Raw genomic sequence first — 23,783 nt, forward strand, 5'->3', positions numbered from 1 at the left:
CTCCTGTTTGAGTCCAACTGTTGTAGTGTGAGACCTCTCATTAGAAGAATTATCTAGTTTAGTGATATGTAGTTGTATTTGTGAGCTAGTTAGAGGAAGTTAGCGGGAGTTATTTCTGCAGTTGATGGCGGAGAGTGGTGTGGAGTTTCCCTAGGAAAACCTAGGATGAGATCTAGTGTTGGGATTCTTATCTGCAGGCGGAACTGTGTAAGATATAAAGTAACTTGGTTGAGTTAAGGAAATTCGTGAAGAAAGTACGGATAGATGTGGAAGGTAGTATGGGCCCATACTATTGGAAGAAGAGGATCCCTACTCGATTCAAGGAGGGTTGTGATGAAGCCAGGGATCTTGTGGAGTTGTGATTCCCCTATGTTTATATTTCGATGTGTATTCTAATGGTTTGTATTCGTCTATTTTTAGTATGGTAGTATTATGAGGCAGACCAGTTGGCAGTTCCGGTATTGGGGAGGGTTCAGGCCCAGGTTCTGGAGCCGGGCAGCTTGATGTCCAGATGAGGGAGTTCATCTCGTCTGAGATTACGCATAGTATCTTTGAGCAGACTCCTGTGATCTTTGGCACGATCAAGGAGGGTATTCTGGAGACTCTCGATGAGCAGTTGAGCACCTTTCGTGCTGAGATTGTGGCTTTGGTTGGTACGCCTCTTTGACTTTCAGGGAGTTCAGTGTATGTGGAGCTCCAGATTATCATGGGGCAAGGGACCCTATTGTGAGCAGTAGGAGGTAAGAAAATGTTGCTAACGCCTTTCGTACCGACAGTTTTCCTGAAAGGGACAAGGTCAGACTAGCTTACTACCTCTTGAATGATAGGGAATGTGATTGGTTGGAGGATGTAGGACGTGCTGTGGGTGATGATGTTGTGGACTCAATTACCTGGGGTGATTTCTCGACTAGATTCCAAGATGAGTTCGCACCGGTGATTGAGGTGCAACAGTGTGCATGAGCATTCTAGGATCTCCGCCAGACTATTGAGACGGTGGCTGAGATCATCGATATATTTAGGGAGAGGGCACTTCTGGTTCCGCAGTATATGGCGGACAAGGTGATGAAGAATGCCTAATACCATGAGATGCTGAGGAGTGACATTTAGCAGTTTGTTAGCCGATCCAGACTGGTCATGTGCTACCAGACTGGTCATGTCAACAGGCATTGTTCTTCTACCACCACCATCACCCTGATATCATATCTGATTTGCTTTCAGCGCAATTAGAGGGCCACAATAAGGCCCATTGTCCAAGTTTGGCTGCAGCAGGACCAGTGTCAACACCCGCTCCTACGACTCTCCGGATTACTGACGGCTGCTAGGGACGAGCAGATGTGCTTATGGCGAAGAGCAGGGCTTTCCAGATAACAACAAAGGAGGCGTGTGGATCTCCAGATGTTGTGACGAGTATTTATCTTCTCCTTATCTTTTTATTTAGATTGAATTGTTTGGTTATGTTTATGTGTTTTATTTTAGGATCGTTCCTCGTGAACGGTATCTCTGTTTTGGTATTATTTGATTCGGGCGTTACCCTATCGTTTATATCTCTTGCGCTTAGCAAGAGATTTGCTGGAGCTCTGAGGAGCTACATTTTCCTTTAGATGTTGAGATTGATGATGATGATAGGTCTATTCAGGTTGTGAGGTTTCATCGAGGTTGTACTCTCTAGTTATTCAGCAAGCAGTATTTGGTTGATCTGGTTCCCATTCTTATGCGTGGGAATCAGGTTATCATGGGCATGGATTGGTTGAGCCCTAATGCGCCAGTGATCGACTATGAGTAACAGTTAGTTTGGGTTCATACCCTAAGTGGGGGAGAGTTGGTGATTCAGGGTGAGAGACCGCCATATGGGTGGATTACGTGTTCTACAGCGAGGGCCCGATGCTATCTTCATCGGGGTTGTTCGGGTTTTGTCGCCTATGTCATGGATACCCGGGATAAGGTTAACGCGACTGTGGATGATGTGTCGATCGTGTGGGATTATCCTGATGTGTTCCCAGATGATTTGACATGGGTACTGTTGGATTAATGTCTAAGTCCATAACTATAATTGGTAAGACTTGACCCGACCCGGCATGGTCCATTTGGGTTGCATACAATCATGCACTTGGGTAGACTAAATGAGAGAAATAAGACACTTATGGTTATTAATATATTATAAGTTCTAGTATATTAATAATAAGAATAATGAGATTATTTAATTAGTATTGATCAAGAATTAATCTAGGATTAATTGAGTGATCAAAAAAAGACTAATTAAATATATGGGTTGATTGTGTAAATCATCCATACTTGTATAGTGGGCTAATGCTCCATGGATTATCTAGTTGGGCCAAAACCCATATGATTCTCCATGGATGCTCCATGGTGTATTTGAACCCATGGATCCAAGGAAATGGAAAGTCATGACAATTAGGGTTTACCCTAATTGTATAACTATATAAGCATCTTATTCTTGAGGAAAAATCGGCCACTAGTGAGAGTAAGAAAGGGCTAGCCGATTTCATGAAGTGTAGAATTCTCTCAAGCTATTCTAAGTGTTTTGATGATTGTGAACCATTTGAGGTGTCACACTTGGGGCACTAGGCACTCAAGCTTCATGAAGACAAGCACCATCAAAGAGGTATGTATTCTATCTTGTTATATTGATAGTTTTGTATGCTAGATTAGGATAATACCTTGGATGTTCATATTTTCATGTATAATAGAGAAAACATAGATCCAAGGTATTTAGGGTTGCATGTACACTTAGGAGTGTTAGAATGCTCATAACCCAACAGTGGTATCAGAGCCTAGGCTTGTTTTCTTGTTATACTTGCAATAGAAGCTGAAAAATCGAGTTTTGTTGCTGTCTACCCAGCAGACTCGCCGAGTCCATGAAGGGACTCGACGAGTCCAAGGCAAAATGCATCCAACTCGCCGAGTTGTGTTCATGCACTCGACGAGTTGGACCCCAGACAGCATACTTTCGAGGTTTTTGGCTAGAAATGGACTAGGAACATTACCCTAAGTTGTTTTTGAACTTATAAACTTGTTTTTTGATGTGGTAATGTTCATGCTAATCCATTTCCAAAGATAGTTGTCAATAGATTCATGTTTTGTATTAGTTTAAAGGTTATACTAATTACATGAAAAAGTTTGATTTGAATTATCTTGTTCTTATGAGTTTCTTAGATTAATAGAAAAGTTGAATGAAATAGTTGTTTTCAATCCATTTTTAATCTAAGAGTTGAGTATAAAATGTGTTTGTGTAACTTATCCTCAAGTTACATGAAGAGTCACATTAAAGACTCATAAAACTCATAAAGTTGGCAAAGGTTACAAAAATGAAGAGTCTAGTTCTAATTAATTGGAGTTATGACTCCATAATTTGTCCTCAAGTTATGGAGGACCAAGAGTCTCTTCATTAAATTAAATAAAAAAAATAATGTAACCTTAATTAATTCCATAAGTTATAAAATAAAGAAAAGTTAATTCTCTATTAGTTTAAAGTCTTCCATAATTTGTCCACAAGTTATGGAACTTGAAGAGTTTTTGGATTAAAACTACTTTAAATACATAAGTTATGGAATTAATTAGTTTTGAATAGTTTCAAAACTTGCCCTCAAGTTTTGGAATTTGTAAAGTTTTCTCATATGAATACTTTAATTCCAAGTTAGCCCTTAGAATTTTAAAAAGTTAAAATTCAACCCTTATACTTTATAATATTATAAGTTAATAATATATATATGTATAAGAGTAAAGTCGGTCTTACCGCTAGTACGCCTCATTCACGAAGCCAGTCTATAAGGTGGGTATAAGGTTGTTGCCTATAAAATGGCAACTTAATGGGTGTCCACTCTCACCCACCGCTTGCTTGACTGGTGGAGGGTTGTTAGCCGAACGGGTTTGACAGGACTATAATTCTCCCTTCATTAAAAGTATTAATGATAAATACTAAGTAACTAAACTCTTAATAATACCCAATCTTAGTTACTTAGGAAAATGTGAATAAGGTGCTAATCCATGAAATTACACTTTGCACTTTGTTTAAGTCGGTTAGTGGAGCGTGTGTGGTTAACCGGCACACTAACTCGTATTTAACAAGGTAGGCAAAGGGTAACTTAATGTTTATCATAGTATCGATGGAGCGTGTGTGGTTAACCGGCACATCGATTGAGGGGTAAACACTTAAGGGTACCAAGTAATTTGCATGGTTACTTCACACCTTGTTTTGTGATCCTCGGCATCCCAGTCACAAAACCTGAAGGGCACACTCGAGATTGAAACATGCCATTGAACTGTTCAATGAATCTCAAAAGATCTAGGAGTTTCAAAAACCAATTAAAACCTAATAATACATTTCGTTTATCTTGGTGGAAATTGGCGAATCGTCATTCACCTACCATAAAATTGTTTTATAGTTTGGATTACGGCATACCTCTTCTAAGTTATAAAATAGTTTGTTGGGTCCTAGCCTTAATATTTCATATTGGGTGTCATATTAAGGACTTTAAAATCAACTATCTTGAATATCTCCCAAAAGATGTCTGGTTTAGACATTTATGATCTTCCCAAATCTCTTGAAACAAGCTTTCCTAAATGAAGATGATGTCCCTTGGAAATCATACTTCTTTCTCCTCCTCCAATTATTCTCCCTAACCCACAAGTTCTTGAAAAGTTTAAGGTCACTCAAGCCCTATTGGCAAGGCAAGGTCTAGGTGTGATCACATCTTGGAGATGTAGTCACATATTGACAAGCCAGGAGAGAAGGGTGTCAAAGTCTTGAGAAAGTTGGTGGTTCAATCACTTTCTAAGTCACATAGTGAGTTCCTTTGGGACACCTATGAAATAGACTATGACAAGACCCTTAATGATCTTATCTATTTGCTAAGATCAACTTCCTGAAACTTTATGGACATTGACAATGGTGACACTGGAAATACAGAAAAAACATTCTCTTCCCAAGGAAAGGGATTGACCATAGTCAACTAGGTTGATCAAATGGTAAAGAGAAAAAGGCTAAGTCTGTAATAGTCCCGTGTACCATTATCAAAGGGTCCATATGGTTATATTGCCAAAGGAAGGGTTATTAGTTGCGAAGCTGCCAAATTTACCTAAGGATGTTAAAGTCAATAAGGTTGACTCTACTTCAGGTAAAGTCCACTAATCTAACTCTGTTAAGTTTCTATTATGAAATTCCTGATACATGATGTGACTGGGTCACATGGTGATGTTTTAAGAATCAAACAAAAGTAAAGGAACTTAAAGAAAGAATATGTTGAATCTGATCGCATAGATGGATTTCTATCGCGTAGTTTGAAAATCGGATTCTTGAGCTACTTCTTAGGAGTTATGAGATATTGCTAAGGAACAGATAACAACAAGTTTTCATATGGATTGTAAGGATAAATTTTTCCGCATAATTTTTAAATAAAAGAAAATTTTGATTTTATTTATTTTAAAATATCCTTACAATGGCATTTGAGGAAAAATTGTTGCTTATATAATTTCATTAATAGCAAGAGTGGAAATATGAAATTGATTCCTTCATTTGTGGTAATGTCTAAATTTACCAAATAAGGAAAGACTCTCATCATCCAAAGTCTCAATTGGACCAGGACTTGGAATCATGCAAGTTCTATAGCATGATGAATGAGAACTTTCAAGTATTGGAAAATTAAGACTGATTACTTGTTCACGTGAATGTGTGAGTCAAGTAATGGACTAAGGGATCGAGTACATAGTCTTGTGCACTGATTAAGTCCACCATAAAAGATATAAGGCTATTCGTCATAGTTTACTAAAGCTTAGTAAATATGATTATACTTACAAGCGTAAGTGTAACTCTAAGACATTGGAAAAGGTTTCAATGCATAGCAGAGCGAATAAGAAGAATCAAATTAGGCAGAAGGATAAAAGTTTCTCAAATCTGAAAAGATGGGAGAGTACTTTAGTATCAGCTTTGTGATCATCTTAATGATTAAGAAACCATATCAAAATTTGTTCTCTAAGAAAGTCTTAGTGCATTCTTATGACTAAGAAGAAGGGATCTTGAAATTGTTGAAATGGTTAAATCAAGAAGATGAGTCATACTTTGTTCCAATACAAGTCTTAGAGTCATACTCCAAGATTGTAATATGAGTGACATGTCTTAAAGAAGGTTTAAGAACACTTATCAAATGTAAGAGTAAAAGTTTTCTACTCTTGTACATTTGAAATTGGTAAGTTGTGATGTTTTGGATAAAACAAAGACCAACTTAGGCCAATTGTGTGAAGTGTTTGTCTTGGTTAGAATCCACACTATCTCTTGGATGTTTGACAAGGGAGTCTTATAGGTCAAGAGGACAGTGGGAGTCTTAAAGGTCTTGAAAGTCTCAAGAACTAATCAAGAATAGAACCTGAAGTTCTTGACTAGCACACGACTTGAGGTTTACAACCTATCGTGTTGACATATTCTGTGCCCATTCCAGTAAAAGTTGGCTTTGCATATGAGTTCTTAGAGTTCTCAATTTGTTGCACAACAACTTGGAAGCAATGGCAGGCCCTTGAGCTGCCAGGTGGCAAGAAATTAAGATTGAGTTCAGTCCATATGAGTTTGGATTTGTCATTATCCTTGTCTTGTGACTATGATTTTGACAATTCACATGGATAAGAACACATACACCATTAAATCTAAGTGTCATAAGGTTTCTCTCCGATTCATGAAAATGATGGTGAGGAAACACTTTCACTAAGTAGATTTTAGCTAGATAGCAATTGTGATGTTTGCATTCTCAAATTCGTTAGTGGAGCGTGTGTGGTTTACCGGCACACTAACTTGGACTTGTGAGAAATAGCAAAGGTCAAAATAATCAAGACTATGATTACGGCATCCCTTTTCATAGTTCTTAAAATTGTTTTGACACACCCATGAGCTATCTAAGGGAAGGTGTATGATTTTGATAAAGTTCTATCAAAACAAGAAATCTGAACTTTGGTAAGAAAGTCAATAAAGTATTGATTTCTAGAAGTCCAGCTGATTTCTGAGTACATGTCAAAGCTAGTGGGAGCATAAGTGTTATGCTAATAATCATCATGTTAGTGGGAGCATGATAATTATGATAAGTATTGCAAGTTAGCAATGTTAATTATAGAAAACAAAAGGTTTCAATTGGGAAAGAGTTGTTTTGCTATAATTAAGGGAGAGGAAATTATACTTCATCTCAAATCTATAAGCTTAGATCGTGAGGTTTTAATCATTTAGTCAAGAATATATATGAATTTCATGTTGGAATGGCTCAACATAAGGAAATTCTGTATATGGGTCCATTATTTGCGTTCTAAAATTCGATTATGATTACGGCATCCCTTTTCATAATCTGAATTATGAGAACTTGGCAAATAGAAATGGAAATGTTATAGCAAAAGACTGGTTTAGTCTTTATGTGAGACATCATGAATTGTGTCCCATATGCTTCGGATATAGGATCGATTACATGTGCTATATTTATCCTTTCTAAAAGTTTCCAAATGCCTGGGGCATTAAGAAGGGAAAAGGTTTAGAACTGGATATGACTAAAAGGATTAAACAATTGTCGAGGACAATCTAAGGTTTACCAAAGATTGGTTGCTCAAGGACAGTTGGAAGTATAGTGATAATTCTGGAAGGACCATATTGACATAATCTGTAAGGAGGCAACTCTTGTTCAGAAGTGATAGTCGAAATGGAATCTGGAAATGTTTCAAAGTTAGAATTTTCCATCTGTGTAAGATTAAGGAAACTTAATGCAAGAAGGATGGTTCCAAGGAGTTGATCTCCTTTGGAATGCTCTGTAATGATTGTTGCCAAGTCTTTGTGAATTTGTGCAAGAGGATCAATGCATATAAGTTTAGAATCTAACAGATTTCAGTAAATGGCATGAATTTGGAATTCTTGCATTTGCAGTAAGGATTTGGGAGTGTGAAAAGAGAATCATTGAAGATTATGTTCAATTGATTTAGTTCACAAAGTAAAGATCATAGACAAACATAGTATGCATACTTGGTGTATGGCATGACTAGTGTTTAGAAAAACATAGTGTACATGCTTGGAGCATGGGACAACTATTGTTTTAAATTCAAGAATAATGTTGATAGCTGAAACAGTATACAATGAATAATGTGTAATCATATGGTGATAAATAAAAAGTGTTTTATTTATATTCATAAGTTCTGAGACCATATTGGATTCAATTATTATTGTGTTTCACTTTGCATGTTTTGACTTCCCGAATAAACTAGGTTATTCTTCCGGAATGACTAAGTTATTCAAACCATCCACAGTCGGTCATATGTTGGAAGTAGATATGAATTAAGACTGTCATGGGTTGGCTTGTAGAGGTCTAAGTTGTTGGACAAAGGGCTACAACACTCATGAGTGCTCATAAGTTCTGAGTATTGGATTCAACCCGCGCTCATTGGAATCACTTCATGGATTTTATCACGAGTGATCATGAGACAATAATATCTTATATTCTTCAAACCTAGAGATATGAGTTGTTACTAAGAGTTGGTTGTACATTGATTGCACGAAACTGCATTTGGTAACTCGGTGCTAAAAAAAACGTGCCTTTGTGTATGATTCAACAAGTAGTAGAACAAGCTATATGAGTCGAAGTTTATCCATTCCTTTAACCTTCGGGATAAAAGCGATATCTGTGGGCCCCTCGATGATTTGATGATGACAAATGGAAGTGCTCGGCCGGGCCAGGACTGGTTTGATTTGTTCAATTAGTCAGTCGTCATAAATCGGAAATCGGGAAACAACTAATGGACAGAGAGAATGATTATAATCCATATCTCAGTCCATACGATATCTAGAATGGAGGAATATATGATCCCTTATCTAATGGACAAGTCATTGACAAGATCAGAGTTCATCTACAAGGTCAGAGTTCGACAGAAGCTTTTGAGAGCTACGATTGCCAGTTGGTTCCTGAAGTCATACGCAATAATAGTTTTAGACTTATCCAAGTGGGAGACTGTTGGATTAATGTCTAAGTCCATAACTATAATTGGTAAGACTTGACCCGACCCGGCATGGTCCATTTGGGTTGCATACCATCATGCACTTGGGTAGACTAAATGAGAGAAATAAGACACTTATGGTTATTAATATATTATAAGTTCTAGTATATTAATAATAAGTATAATGAGATTATTTAATTAGTATTGATCAAGAATTAATCTAGGATTAATTGAGTGATCAAAAGAAGACTAATTAAATATATGGGTTGATTGTGTAAATCATCCATACTTGTATAGTGGGTTAATGCTCCATGGATTATCTAGTTGGGCCAAAACCCATATGATGCTCCATGGATGCTCCATGGTGTATTTGAACCCATGGATCCAAGGAAATGGAAAGTCATGACAATTAGGGTTTACCCTAATTGTATAACTATATAAGCATCTTATTCTTGAGGAAAAATCGGCCACTAGTGAGAGTAAGAAAGGGTTAGCCGATTTCATGAAGTGTAGAATTCTCTCAAGCTATTCTAAGTGTTTTGATGATTGTGAACCATTTGAGGTGTCACACTTGGGGCACTAAGCACTCAAGCTTCATGAAGACAAGCACCATCAAAGAGGTATGTATTCTATCTTGTTATATTGATAGTTTTGTATGCTAGATTAGGATAGTACCTTGGATGTTCATATTTGCATGTATAATAGAGAAAACATAGATCCAAGGTATTTTGGGTTGCATGTACACTTAGGAGTGTTAGAATGCTCATAACCCAACAGGTACCTCCAGAGAGGCAAGTAGAGTTTAGGACTGATTTGGTTCTAGGTGTGACTCCGACTGCCAAAGCACTGTATCGGTTGGCTCCTCCCGAGATTCAGGAGTTGTCTACACAGCTGCAGGAGCTGTTAGACAAAGGTGTTGGAGACTTTGAGGAGGGAGAGACTTTTTGCGAAGTTTTCCAAGTGCGAGTTCTGGTTGCAAGGTGCAGTTTCTGGGGCACCTTATCAACCAGAAGGGTATTTTGGTCGATTCGGCCAATGTCGAGGCCGTGATGCAGTGGGAGGTTCCGAGGTCTCCATATGAGATTTGGAGTTTTCCTGGTTTGACAGGTTTCTATCGGAGATTCATCCAGGATTTCTCCAACATCGCTGTTCCTTTGACCCGAATGACCAAGAAGTCGGTGACGTTTTGTCAGGGACCAACAGCAGGTAGTCTTTGAGACTGTTCGGCAACGATTGTGTGAGGTGGAAATTCTAACCTTGCCTGAGGGTTTCGATGATTTTGTGGTTTATTTTGATGCTACGATCACTAGTTTGGGGGCAATGTTGATGCATCGGGGTCGTGTGATAGCTTACACATTGAGGCATCCAGAGCCTTATGAGGCGAATAATTCGACGCACGATATGGAATTGGGGACTGTAGTTTTTGCCCTAAATATTTGGCGGCATTACCTCTATGGCGTTCGTTGTACTATTTACACAAATCACAAGAGCATGAGGTACTTCATGGATCATCTGAATCTGAACATGAGGCATCGTTGATGGTTGGATGTGGTGAATGATTATGATTATAAGATCGTTTACCACACGGGGAAGGCCAATGTAGTGGTTGATGCTCTCAGTTGCAAGGCGTTCATGGATCCAATCTGAGACCTATGTTTAAGGATGACCGTGATTACTCCATTGTTGGAGCGGATTCGTGAGGCACATGTCGAGGCTATGAAGGAAGAGCACCGAAAGTGCGAACGTATTGTGGGTCTGGTGGGTTCCTTCGATTATGATAGTCGTGGATTGTTGACTCTCCATCGGAGAGTCTGGGTTCTATATTGGGGCGGTGTTTGCCAAGTTCTGATGGTGGAGGCTCACAAGTCAAGATTCTCTATTCATCTCAGGGTGACGAAGATGTATAGGGATCTTCGTCCTGATTATTGGTGGCCCTACATGAAACATGATGTGGCATGGTAAATGGAGCATTGCTTGACTTGCAGGAAAGTCAAGGTTGAGCATCAGAGACCTCATGACAAGTTGCAGCCGTTGGAGATTCCTGTATGGAAATGGGAAGGCATCACTATGGAATTTAAAATGAAGCTTCCAAGGACGGCGCACGTAGTGGATTCTATCTGGGTCATCATGGATCGTTTGACCAAGAGCGTGCATTTCATTCCGATCCAGGATAATATTTCTGCAGAGAATTTGGCCTAGATTTATGTCATGGAGGTGGTGGCACGTCATGGGGTGCCGATATCATTGGTTTCAGACATGGATGTTTGTATTACTTCCAGATTTTGGAAGCGTTTTCATGAAGATATGGGCGCTCGTCTCCGTTTCGGTATGGCATTCCATCAGCAGACCGATAGTCAAGGTGAGCAGACTATTAAGACTCTTGAGGATATGTTGTGTGTGTGCGTGTTAGGTTTTGGTGGGAGTTGGGATATGTATCTTCCGTTAGCGGAATTTTTGTGTAACAATAGTTAACACACCAACGTTGATCGACCTCCGTTTAAGATGCTCTACGGAGGGAAATGCAGGACCCCGATTTGTTGGGGCGAGGTCGGTCAACGAGTAATGGGGATTACCGAGGTAGCACTCAAGACCACTGAGCTGATTCAGCAGGTTCAGAGCAGGCTATAGACAGCTCAGAGTCGACAGAAGAGTTATGCTGATAGACGCTAATCGGAATTGAAATTTTAGGTGGGAGATATGATTCTCCTGGAGGTGTTACCTTGGAAAGGTATCATCCGATTTATGAAGCGGGCAAGCTGGGCCCCATGTTTATTGGTCCCTTCAGGGTTTTGGCTCGGGTGGGCCGGGTTGAATATCTTCTAGATCTTTCAGCCGAGCTCAGTCAGATGATAACATTTTTCATGTCTCTCAGCTGTGGAAGTGTTTAAGGGATGATTCCATAGTTGTACCCTTTGAGGATATTCAGGTGGATGACTGTCTGAATTATATTGAGAGACCGGTGGCAATTTTAGATCAGAAGATGAAAACCTTTAGGAACAAGGTTGTAGAGCTGGTGAAGGTTTAGTGGCTGCACCGCAAGGGGCCAGAGTAGACTTGGGAGCCTAAGCAGGAAATTTGTGAGCACTATCTAGAGTTGTTTGGGGCAGCGGACTTCAAGGACGAAGTCTGATCTAAGTGGGAGAGAATTGTAATACCCGATGGTTCTAAGGTATTATTTGTTTAATTATTTATTTAATTATCCTAATCAGCTATGTTGCTTTGGGCTTAATGATTTGGGCCTTCTATGTGTGGGCTTAGTCGTGGCTGTACGATGGGCCTAAGCCTGATGTACGTAGGGTGTAGTTGGTCTAAAATAGATCGTGGAGGCATGCACGTGTTGGATTAGGTGTCTAAGCTCATAACTATAATTGGTATGCACTTGATTTGATTGGAGCATGGTCCTTTTGGGTTGCCTTCTCTAATGCAACTTGACAGGATGACTAGTGGTGAGAGAGTAGGATTTATTATTTTAAAGAATAAAATGGTACTCAAAATGATTTTATTAAAATATTACAAGATTAATATATTATTTGGAAATCATATTATTAATTAGTAATTAATCAAAAATTAATTTGATTTCATTTTTTTCTATTTATGGTCGTAATGTTCAAGATAATGTTTAAAATATACTTGAAAAAACAATAGCATGCTTGGAATTATACAGGTAGATAGGTTTGCTGATGTGTATTTTGATGATATGCAAGAGGGTATGGTTTGAAATATAAATGGCAGTCATAGAAAACAACATGACGGCTTCTTGATTTCAAGTTGAAATACATTGGCAAATTGGAAAACAATTCTTCCGCGATACAACTTCCATTTGGTCTTCATATAATGTTATTGAAATTTCTTTGTAGTAATAAAAAAAAATTTGTTTTAGGGATTCTAATATACTAATTCATGTTCATGGAGGAACTGGTTACTGGTAATAGATAAATCTCATTCTAAACATGGGATATTTGTATTTAGTTCAAATGTAAAAATATAGCAATTTACTTTCAAGAGAATCATCTTCCAACAATGGTTAAGGAAATACCCTAATTACTCTTCGGCTATGATATATTACCGACACTAGGTCGTGCTTAGCACGGGGTCCGTCGTTCGTGTGTATATATATATATATATATATATATATATATATATATATATATATATATATATATATATATATATATATATATATATATATATAGGGTTGAGATCGGTTGAGAACTAAAAGTTTCCCGAGAACCCGAGAACTAAAAATGGAACTCGGTTGAGAACTAAAAGTTTCCCGAGAACCCGAGAACTAAAAGTGGAACGTTGGATCAAAAGTAATTCGTTAAGGACATGATCGTCATCTTACCAATCTCATTTAATGTTTAATTTTTTTTGTGTTATTTAATATATTAATATAAATGTCTAAAAATTAACAAAATAACACAAAATTTCGGATTTATATTTAAAAAAAATTCGATTTTTTAATTTCTTTCGAAAAACATGAATTTTTCAAAAAAAAAAATAAATGAAAGAAAAATATTTTTTAAAAAACTACATCTTTTTTTTTAAAAAAAAAAAAAAAAAAACTACATTAAAAAAAATGTATTTTTTTCTAGAAAAAAAAAAACTGTATTTTTTTTTCAAAAAAACTGCATTTTTTTTAAAGAAAAAAAAATTACGGATTTTTGTAAATAAGTTCACTTTTTTTTCAAAACTACATTTTTTAACAAAAAATTCAACGTTTTAGGTGTATATATGTATATTTTTTCAAATACATATATGCATATTTCTTATACTACAGTATTCGTAAGTAAATTATAAAAAATCTCATTTTTATTATTCAGTCTATAAACATAATACAAATATTTTATTCGATATAAAATAAGATATAAAAAAACTACAAAGATTCATAGTGTTATCATTTCTTCGTATCAAGATTTCCATATTTTCTTCAATTTATCACTTTTCACCTTTTCAATATTTTCAACAAATTCTTCAAAACCTACAAGAAAATTAAAAAAAATTGATTAATGTAAGAACACTCAGAAAAATGCACAAGTATATATCATGTAAGATTCACATGTGATTATATCATGTAAGATTCAAATGTGATTATATAATGTGATATTCATATGTGATTGTATCTTTTAAGATTCAAATGTGAAATTCACAAGAAAATTAAAAAAAATAATAATTAACAAAGACGACTCACACAAAATGCATGTGTGCATATTAACGTAATTCATATGTGATTCATTAGTGATTTGCATGTGAATCATATGTAATTGATATGTGATTTACTTGTGATTTACATGTAAATTACATGTGATTAATATGTGAATTACATGTAATTTATATGTGAATCGTATATGAATTACATGTGATTTACATGTGAATCACATGTAAATTAGATATTATATACATGTAAATCACATGTAATTCATATGTGATTTACTAGTGATTTACATGTGAATCACATGTAATTCATATGTGATTCACTTGTGATTTACATGTGAATCATATGTGAATTATATGTAATTCATATATGAATTACATGTAATTTATATGTGAATCACTTGTGATTTACATGTGAATCACACGTAATTCATATGTGAATTACATGTGATTTACATATGAATCATGTGTGAATTACATGTGACTTACATGTGAATCACATGTAATTCTTATGTGATTTACATGTGAATCACATGTAATTCACATATGAATTACATGTGATTTACTTATAATCGTCACACCATGATTCAGACAAATACAAAAATTCAAGAACATTCGAACATGAACCATTATCGATTATGATTGACCTGATAGAAGAGTTGTTAGATGGCACTTTGAATCATATCCACATGGAGATCCTTGTTCTTCTGTTTTTATAGTTGAGTTCTCATGCATATATCATTATATATTGCACTGCTTTCCGTGAATGCAATCTGTAAAACATGCTTCCTTCCATGCATCTCCAAAGGCCTGTTATGTAACATACATGAAAATAAAAAGAATCCCCTTAGTGACTCCATCAATACACTCAATAAAGACTATATATACATATATATATATATATATATATATATATATATATATATATATATATATATATTCACCTTAGTGTTATCAGAAACTCCATCTCCATCAGCACCAAAGGTATCAACATTCATAAGAACCCTAACACCATGTTCATCACCTGACCATGATGACAAGTCAAAATCATCTTCTATTTTTAAACTTTTATCCTCAAGCATGTCCAAGGAGTCAGAAAAATTGCTTTCTGCATACTCACAAACCAACAATAGAGACAGAGAAAGAAAAAGAAATAAATACAAGAGTACTCATGATTTTGTTGTTGTTTGTTTAGATTAAATCATGTTTTGAGACACCCAATAAGCCTCAAAACAACCTTTCAAAGTCCTTCTATGAGAATTGGTGGCGGAAGAAATCCAAGCTCCTATTTGTGCAACCTACTTTGTTTTCCACCAAATATTTTGTACCTTGATGAGTAGGTTGTGAGTGGGATTGATATTTTTATTGTTTGACATGCCACATCTGTTAAGAGGCTAATTTTTACCCTTATGGGTATTCTTAGTGATGGCTTAATGTGTTAAGTGGTCAAAAAGCCTTTGAAATCCAAAGCTGGAAAATTCAGCAAAATTACAAATCTATCCCTATATTGGAAAAATTATAGAAAAATCACTAGGAATCGAATTAATGATCCGTAAACTTTCAAAAGTTTCCATTTTGCATCTAGTTTATCCATTAATTTTTCCATAACCTTTTGTTGCTTCTAACTTAGGTGAAAATCACATTTTTCACCAGCTGGTCAGAATTTAGCTGCATTGATAGGAAGTTTTGTAAAAATCATATAAAATTGTAGAAAAATTGTTTAGACCTTAAAAAGTACATTCTAAAATGATAAAAGTCTGAATTTCTGGAATATGAAATAAAAACGGAAGTTATTCAAGTTTCAAGTGTGCTAAAAGAACTTTAAATTGTGGTTGTTTTGGGTCCAAAACTGAGAATTTTAATTGTTAGTTGATTTAGGTGTTTTGCCTCATGATTTATAAGTTGTGAATGCTATTTTTTGATGTATAGAAATCAAATGAAGACGTGATATTTTAATTTATATGTATTAATTAATTGATACATATAAATCAAATGGTTGAACCAATAAAGCTAATTGCATGCCAGATGTGTTTAAAAGATCTGAAGTGCAAGGAATCTAAAAAACAACAACAAAATCAATCTTACATTAAAACATTTCACAAGAAAAGTAAGTGAAAATGAAAGACATTAAGACAACATGTATCACCTGATTAATGGTGCACCTCATGTACCTAGGGCTGCAATTTCTAGTATCCCTTACAATAAAATCACATGTAGCAGGCTTCAATATCAGCAGTCAACAAGCTTTCTTTCATGCACATTTACATGACTTCCACCACCCTTAACCCACTATTCACACCCCCATCTAAAATCCCATAACTACCCCTATGTTTTCTTGGATTTTTCTTTTTAGTTCATCTCTCGAGTCTAATTCAAGTGTACCCTTTTGACTGTATATAATAGGTGAGGTGAGGTGGGGTAAGGTGGGGTGGGGTGGGGCTATATCTTATGAAAAATTCAAAGATGGGTTTTGATAGGAGGTCTAAATTCATATCCATGGGTTTGGGTGGTAGTACTAATCATGTTGATTGTTTGTTAACATCTTCCTACCAACTAATACCAAGCACAAGAATAGCAAATACCAAAACACTCAGGTATGTGTCAATATTAGATTCAGAGCACAATCTCAATAACCACGAACAACTTTTGAAGATATGCTTCAAATTAAGAAGCACTATATGTGGTCATCAAAGAAACCGTTCACTGTTAGCTTGTAACACTTTCAAACTTCACATCAACATATGCAGTTACGACAACTTTAGCTAATTCACTAATAATTGGTTTCAATAACTGATTGCAAATTTGGATCGATTGATTAAGAGCGATGATGGAGTTTCATTCAATCATCATTTAGATTTCATTGAACTCAAATTCAATAATTGTATCGTCGGTGGAGGATTCATATAGATCTTCCAAATCGATTCAATATTTATATTGAAATTAACACCTTAAAAGGATCAAATGCAATAAAAGAAGAAAATCGAATTTGAAGACTAGATCGATGTTAAGGATACTAGATTAATTGAGCCACATGTGATATTTCTCATTGAGGCATTTCATCGAACATGTTGAGTGCAAACAAATATCTATATTTTTTAATAACACGGGTGTCTATTTTTATACCTACAATCAACACAAGGATTTAACTCTTCGTAAAAACATATCGACTAAACAGGTTCAACTTAGTGATTAGGCAAAAACAATTCATAAAAGTCAAACAAAGGTCAGGAGTCAACTAAAGAAACAGATGACACCTAAATTTTGATCGACAAGGGATCATCTTCTTCGTTCAGGTCTTCAATCCACAGTGGAGGCCGAGACGAAGTCGTCGATTATGGTGTACTCCTGGGAACGAATTGATGTAGGATAAACGATTCAAAATCAAAGCATCTTCAGTGGAATTTTTTCTATGAAGAACGTGAGATCAAGGAGTTCAGCAACAATGAAACTTCGATCGTTGGGGGATTTCATATTCGTGTGAGTAGAAGCAATTTCAGAATCGAAAGCATGGAATTGGAAGAAGGATTTAAGGCAATTCGACAGAGGTGAGTCGTCGGAGGATGGATCGTAGCTTTGAGCAAGAGAGGAAAACGGGGAGGAAAGAGAGAGAGAGAGAGAGAGAGAGAGAGAGAGAGGAAAATGTATTTGATCAGATATTAGATTTAAGAAATCATTTAATTATACTTTTATTCCTAAAATACCCCTGACTGGATTAATTAAGATACCCCTCCTTTTTTTGTTTACTTATTTACAAAAATGCCACCTTTCATCTCGATCCTTCCTTTTTTTTGATCCAACGTTCCAACTTTAGTTCTCGGGTTCTCGGGAAACTTTGAGTTCTCAAATGATCATTCCTCTATATATATACTAGGTTAAAACCCGTGTAATACACGAGTGATAAGTTAAAATAACATATACTAACAGAAACATATTCGTTATCATGAATTTGCAAACACTCTTGTTTACACATTTCAATGTAAAAACTTCTTTGTTCCAAGACTCCTAAATTTGTACTTCTTTGTTCCAAGATTCCTATATGTGCAATGTTTTTTTTACTAAATATTTTTTAACTATAGAATTCATATCTACTCCTTTCATGTTCGAAATATTTTTTTTAAAAAAAAAGACAATTTTTATGAAGTAGACTGTTATAAATGACAGTTTTAAAAAAATAAAATGATATGAATGATTTTAACACGAAAGTAAAATGCTATTATTATTCACATTAAATTAAAAATGCTATAATTAACATACAAATATTGTAATTATCATTGAGATGAAATTAAATGTTATAATTGACATTAACATGAAAGTTACATGTTATACTTCAAAAAGAAAATGAAAGCAAAATGCTATAATCAACTTTAACACGAAAGTTGAATGTTAAAATTGAAAAAATGATATAATTGACGTTAAGATAAAAGTTGAATGCTAGAATTGGAAAAAAAAAATTGAAGGATATGCTATAATCAACATTGAAATTAAAGGCCAATGCTATAACCGGGAAAAAAAAAAGAAAAAAACAAAAAAGTAAAGCACTCCATCATAGTCGATAACATGAATGTTGAATGCTTAACTGAGAAATTGAAACTAAAACAAAGTACATTGATGATTAAAATGATAATGAAAAATCAATGATTTAAATTTTTTTATTTAATTAGTTTATTAAAAATATGATACATAAAAGTTATTTCATAAATAATAATGTGTGTGTATATATATATATATATATATATATATATATATATATATATATATATATATATATATATATATATATATATATATATATATATATATATATATATATATAAATGTAAATTAAACGTATAACAAATAAATAATTAAGATGTTCAATTTTTTTATTAAACCGCCTCCATGGTAACCCATATTTTTTATTAATGTTTTATTGTAGCCTTTTAGTCACCAGTGCCAAATCCAAAATTATAAAATAAAAAGAATAACGATAACCAAAGAACCAAGTATATTGAGATAAAAAATTTCTAGAAATAAAATTAAATGAGTAGGGGTGTAATTCTTCTTTCGACTATATTGAGTAAAGAATAGCAATATTGGGAGCATTGATAGACGGGGAGGAGTGAGTAATGACAAAAACTTTTATATTGATACAAAAGATTGGCTTAAATGCTAGATATAACATTGTAGTGAACTCACAAGGTTATTTTCTAGTCTATGCATCTTTTTTAACATTTCATTTATGGATACATTAGAAGGGAAATAACAATTTGTTTGTATCTTAACCACAAACTAGAATGAAAAGTAAATTTTCACGATCAAAGCTTAGTTTAGTAGATAAAAAAGATTTTATTAGAAAAGTAAAGAATTTATACATATATATAATCTCCTACACTCACCATTCACAGATTTGTTTCCCACCACAATTTAGCTCCATATGCATAGACTATGAAGGGTAGTTACTCTACAACAAATATGAGTATCAAAATAGAAAATGATGTACATAATCATTTGAAAGGACAAAATTGCCCTTACAAATATGAGTATTAACATATAACATGATGTACAAAATCATCATAGGCTAAAAAGAAACATTTGTATTTTTTCTACATTTTATAATCACAAAAATAATATATAATGAATACCTCTCCAATTATAGGACTTGAGAAAAACGATTCTAAACCCTCTTGAAACTTTTGTGCCACCTTATTTACTATATCACCAATGTCTCTCCCTGAAAATATATAAAATTTGAGAAACATTTATTGTATAATAATAATAATTATTATTTTTTGAAGATGTGAAGTAAGAAAGTACTGGTAAATTTTGAGAGCTTCTAATGCAACAACACATGATACATGATGCCTAGAATAGGTGAATCCATGAGAAAGTACACCTAAGGAATATAAAATGTTGGAAAATGTAATTACAGGCAATGATGGTAATTACCAATTCTGACGAAATCACGGAATAAGTTTTGGGATTTTACCGACTTTATTGATTTGTGAAGATATGACATCTACAACTTCTGTGCTAACAAGAACAACTCCAATAGGCATATATGCAGAGGAAAGGAACTGAAATTTTTTGGCTTTTTTTTATTGTAATTCTATTTGAGATTATATAGTATTTGAATTTACTTATTTTTATTTATATAATGTTTTGTGATTATACCTTTGGTATGGAGACAAGACCAGACTTAATCTTGTACTTATCACATCCAAACATAGTTCCAATCCTTTCAAATGCACATATTACCTGTAAATTACAATTGCAAAATGTTATTACTTATTACTACTCAACAAAATAAAAATATAAAGTTAAAAATAAAAACTACCACTTTACCTCATCAGTTATGAATAAAATATTATATTTTGTAACAACAGCCTGGACCAACATAATGGTTAAAAAGATATAACACGGGTGAGAGTCATTGGTTACATTAACTATAACACATGGGCAAATCTATAAATTTATAAAAACCCAACCTTCTCAAAATAACCTTCAGGTGGAGGTATCACACCTCCTGCTCCCATAACTGGTTCGATTATAATATATGTGAATTGAAGATCTTCTAGATTCGAAGTATATTTCACACGAGCTACAACATCGGTCCTTACTTCCTGCCAGGTAGATTTTGCATAAAGTTTAATGGTTAATGCATGCAAGATCATATTTTAATTTGAAATATTATCCAGTTGATTATCCCATGGAATTGCTATCAAATTTAGAGAGGTATTGAGCCGATATGTGCAATCCTAACACAAAAACCCTAAGGAGTGCTACCATACGTAGATAATCATTAGTGAATCAACAAATTCGAAACCCTATAACTATATTATTATCAACTAATTTGCAGAGCAGAATTCTGAACAAATTGTGGGGCTTAGGATGATATATGGCTATAAATATGACGAAGTTTGGGATCACTACGATCAAACAGTAACAGACATATAGAAGAAGAATAGTTAATCCACAGCAAATTCGGAATCAAAAAGACGAATAAAAATCAGAAATCGAACCTGTTAGCGGAGCAAGCTCTGAAGTGATTGGTGAGCTTCAGTTTCTTAAGGTTGAATTGAAACATGGAAGAGAAGCTATCGGATCTGAACATGGCGACGAGTCCAAATATTTCAATCGCTCTCTTTATCTCTGCTTTTCAATATATATATAAGCCACCTCTTTTAAAAAGCAAGGAAAGTGGATGAGGGGAGTTTTAATGAAGATTTTATGTGGAATTTTTGATCGATTTTAGACACTGATATATTCCTCTAACTCATATTGGGTCGGATATTTTGATTTTGGGTCGGGCCCATCGCTTGCATCATACGCTTCCGGCTAATGTTCATGGTGAGTTTTCTTCTAGCTTTGCCACATCCTGCTTCTAGCCTTGCCAGATGTCATTCTGCCACGTTTTTCCACCGATCTCCTATACCATCTCCTCCCTTCTTTGTTCTATTCTGACATTATACTTGAAATACTATCTCTCTTCTTCTTTACTCTTCCACCATGGCTACTCCTCCCAGTCATCGTTACCAAAAACCACACCTTTTTTCTCCGGGACAGCATAGGTCATCGCCTGATCTTTGGCATTATTCTCTTTTCTATCACAGCTAACCTTTATGGGTTATTTTAATTGCAAACAATCTCTGTTCTTCTTCATGACTCATCCTTGTCTCGAGATGAGGCGAGAGACTTCAAGGTGGTTTCCTTCCTTTCTGGCTTCCCCCCTAAGCTGCTTCCCATCTCTGCTTCTCCCTTTACCGCTTGATTGCGGATGAGTCACCGTCGGGATTTCTTTCTTGACAACACATGTGCTTAGTTTGAAGCGTATGAATACTTTTAAATCAACGCCTTTATACAAATCTAATTTAGGGTTCTTATTAGCACTACGTCACAGACTTTTTTCATCTTCATTTAGTCGCGCTTTTGTAATTTGAGAAAAAACATGGCCGATCACAAAAACAATTTAGCCATCTCTTAGCTTTTCTAATAACTAGTGCCCATTTCTTTTAGATAGTAAGTGTAAACCCTCAAATTCTCTCCATCTCGTCGTGTTGTCAAATTTATCACCATTACCGTTTCCCCTTTCAATTGAATCTACATAACATCAATCATAACAACAAAAGGTGCAAAGTTTTGAAAATTACTGCCTTTATTTGTTGAAAAATGGATAGGTCGGTGGCGCTGGTTTGAAGCTTGTTACTAGTATGAATGTAGGATGGATTTTTTGAGTAAAACGTCAATAGATATTAGGTTTCTCAACATTTTTGCTTCAAAAAGATGAAAAGTATAGTTTCATTCTCAGGTTGAAAATTTTGTGACAGGAGACATCGCTTGGGGTGTTCTAATTTTGTCTAACGAATTGAACTTAGAAATCAAAGACGACTCCTCTTGCCTTCCCGTGTTAACCCTAATCCTTCTATTATATTCAAGTTGTTTTCTTCTCTTTTGATATCTGTTGTAGATTTTGAAACAATTTAGCAAAATTGTTGTTTGTGTTATTGTGTAGGACCATCAAGTGTTTTCTCTGTAGAAACCCATCGTCTTTCAAATTTGGATATCAATCAGGAGATCTTGCAAGCTTAGTGTTCTTTTTCTACCCTTCTCGCAAATGCATTGTTTCTGGCTTTCTTCTCCAGATATTTTACGTTTACATTTTTGTGATTTTAGTCTCTTTAGTTGTAGCTTTTGTGTGTATTTCTACACTAATTTGAATTTTTTAAGGTATTTATTACATGTTGGATTTTTTTTGTGTATGTTTTAATTGTTAATGTATAAGATTACTCAAAGCGAGAATGGCAGAGTTACAACTAATACAAGTTGGGGATGTAACATGCTTTATGTCACTATTTTTTTTTTTTCATATTACGATACCTATTTCTTTGTATATATCCATGCAGCTTGTGCGTGTTGGTGAAGCTTATTTTATGATCAGAAATGATAATTGAAAGATGAAGTTTCAATATGCAAGATGAGGTAATCATATATTAGTTTCGATTAACAAAATTCCTAAAAAACGGCTTGAGATGGAGAACTTTGCGATAAAGGTGAGTGATAAAATGGACCCAAACAAACTAATAAAGTAGGTTGAAATCTTCAATCCTCAAAACAAGCATGGAAGAATCGTGATGATTTCACGAATCGGAGCTGATAACTAGGGCCTTCAAAATTTGAAGGTTTGCTCCTTTGTGCTATAGAATTTTAGGTTTATAAGAATATTTTATGTGCATCTGTTATTTTTTTTAAGTTTCGAAGGGTTAAGCATATGTGATTTGTTGAGGGTACCATATCAGTAATGAATTAACATCAATTTAGTTTGAATTTTCTCAAATCATAAAAGCCAATTTTAGATCTTTTAATATTTTTTAATCTATAATAATGACTTGTTGTTGTTGGTTGACTAAATAGGCTGTTACCGAGAGTGTCTATTTGAAGCAACAAAAATTTTTCAGATTTGGAGAAGTTTTGTCGTCTGCAGTGCTTCCTTGCAAGCAACACCTCCACAACGTTATTTTAGATAATCATTGTACTTCTATTTTTACATTTAGTGACGATCTTGTTTCATTTTGTTACTTATAATAGGAATGTACTTCCATTTCTTTAACAACAATAGCAACATACTTGGTTCAAATGTGGTTACTCTTTTTTCCAATATCAACAATGTGCTTTATTTTTTTTGGCAC

At 34.8% G+C, this 23,783-nt stretch overlaps 1 protein-coding gene across 6 annotated transcripts; it reads right to left on the reverse strand.

Moving 5' to 3' along the window:
• Positions 1-19,426: 19,426 nt before the first annotated feature.
• LOC145041505 (gamma-aminobutyrate transaminase POP2, mitochondrial-like) lies at positions 19,427-21,319 on the reverse strand. 6 transcript variants are annotated; one of them, XM_078989616.1, is made up of 8 exons: positions 21,120-21,319; positions 20,586-20,720; positions 20,443-20,484; positions 20,272-20,355; positions 20,091-20,174; positions 19,915-19,993; positions 19,743-19,831; positions 19,427-19,561 (listed from the first exon to the last, which is right to left on the reverse strand). In XM_078989616.1, exons 2-6 carry the CDS (start codon positions 20,631-20,633, stop codon positions 19,934-19,936), a joined length of 318 nt encoding a protein of 105 aa, XP_078845742.1. In that variant the 5' UTR covers positions 20,634-20,720; positions 21,120-21,319; the 3' UTR covers positions 19,427-19,561; positions 19,743-19,831; positions 19,915-19,933. The 6 variants fall into 6 exon arrangements, 4 of the variants coding, with proteins under 4 accessions (XP_078845742.1, XP_078845741.1, XP_078845740.1 ...); XM_078989615.1 differs by having other exon boundaries at positions 19,427-19,543; positions 20,087-20,174; XM_078989614.1 differs by having other exon boundaries at positions 20,087-20,174; positions 21,120-21,318.
• Between the last annotated feature and the right edge of the window lie 2,464 nt (positions 21,320-23,783).

Source organism: Lactuca saligna, chromosome 4, assembly GCF_052625555.1.
Source record: "Lactuca saligna cultivar CGN05327 chromosome 4, ASM5262555v1, whole genome shotgun sequence".
Taxonomy (NCBI): Eukaryota; Viridiplantae; Streptophyta; class Magnoliopsida; order Asterales; family Asteraceae; genus Lactuca; species Lactuca saligna.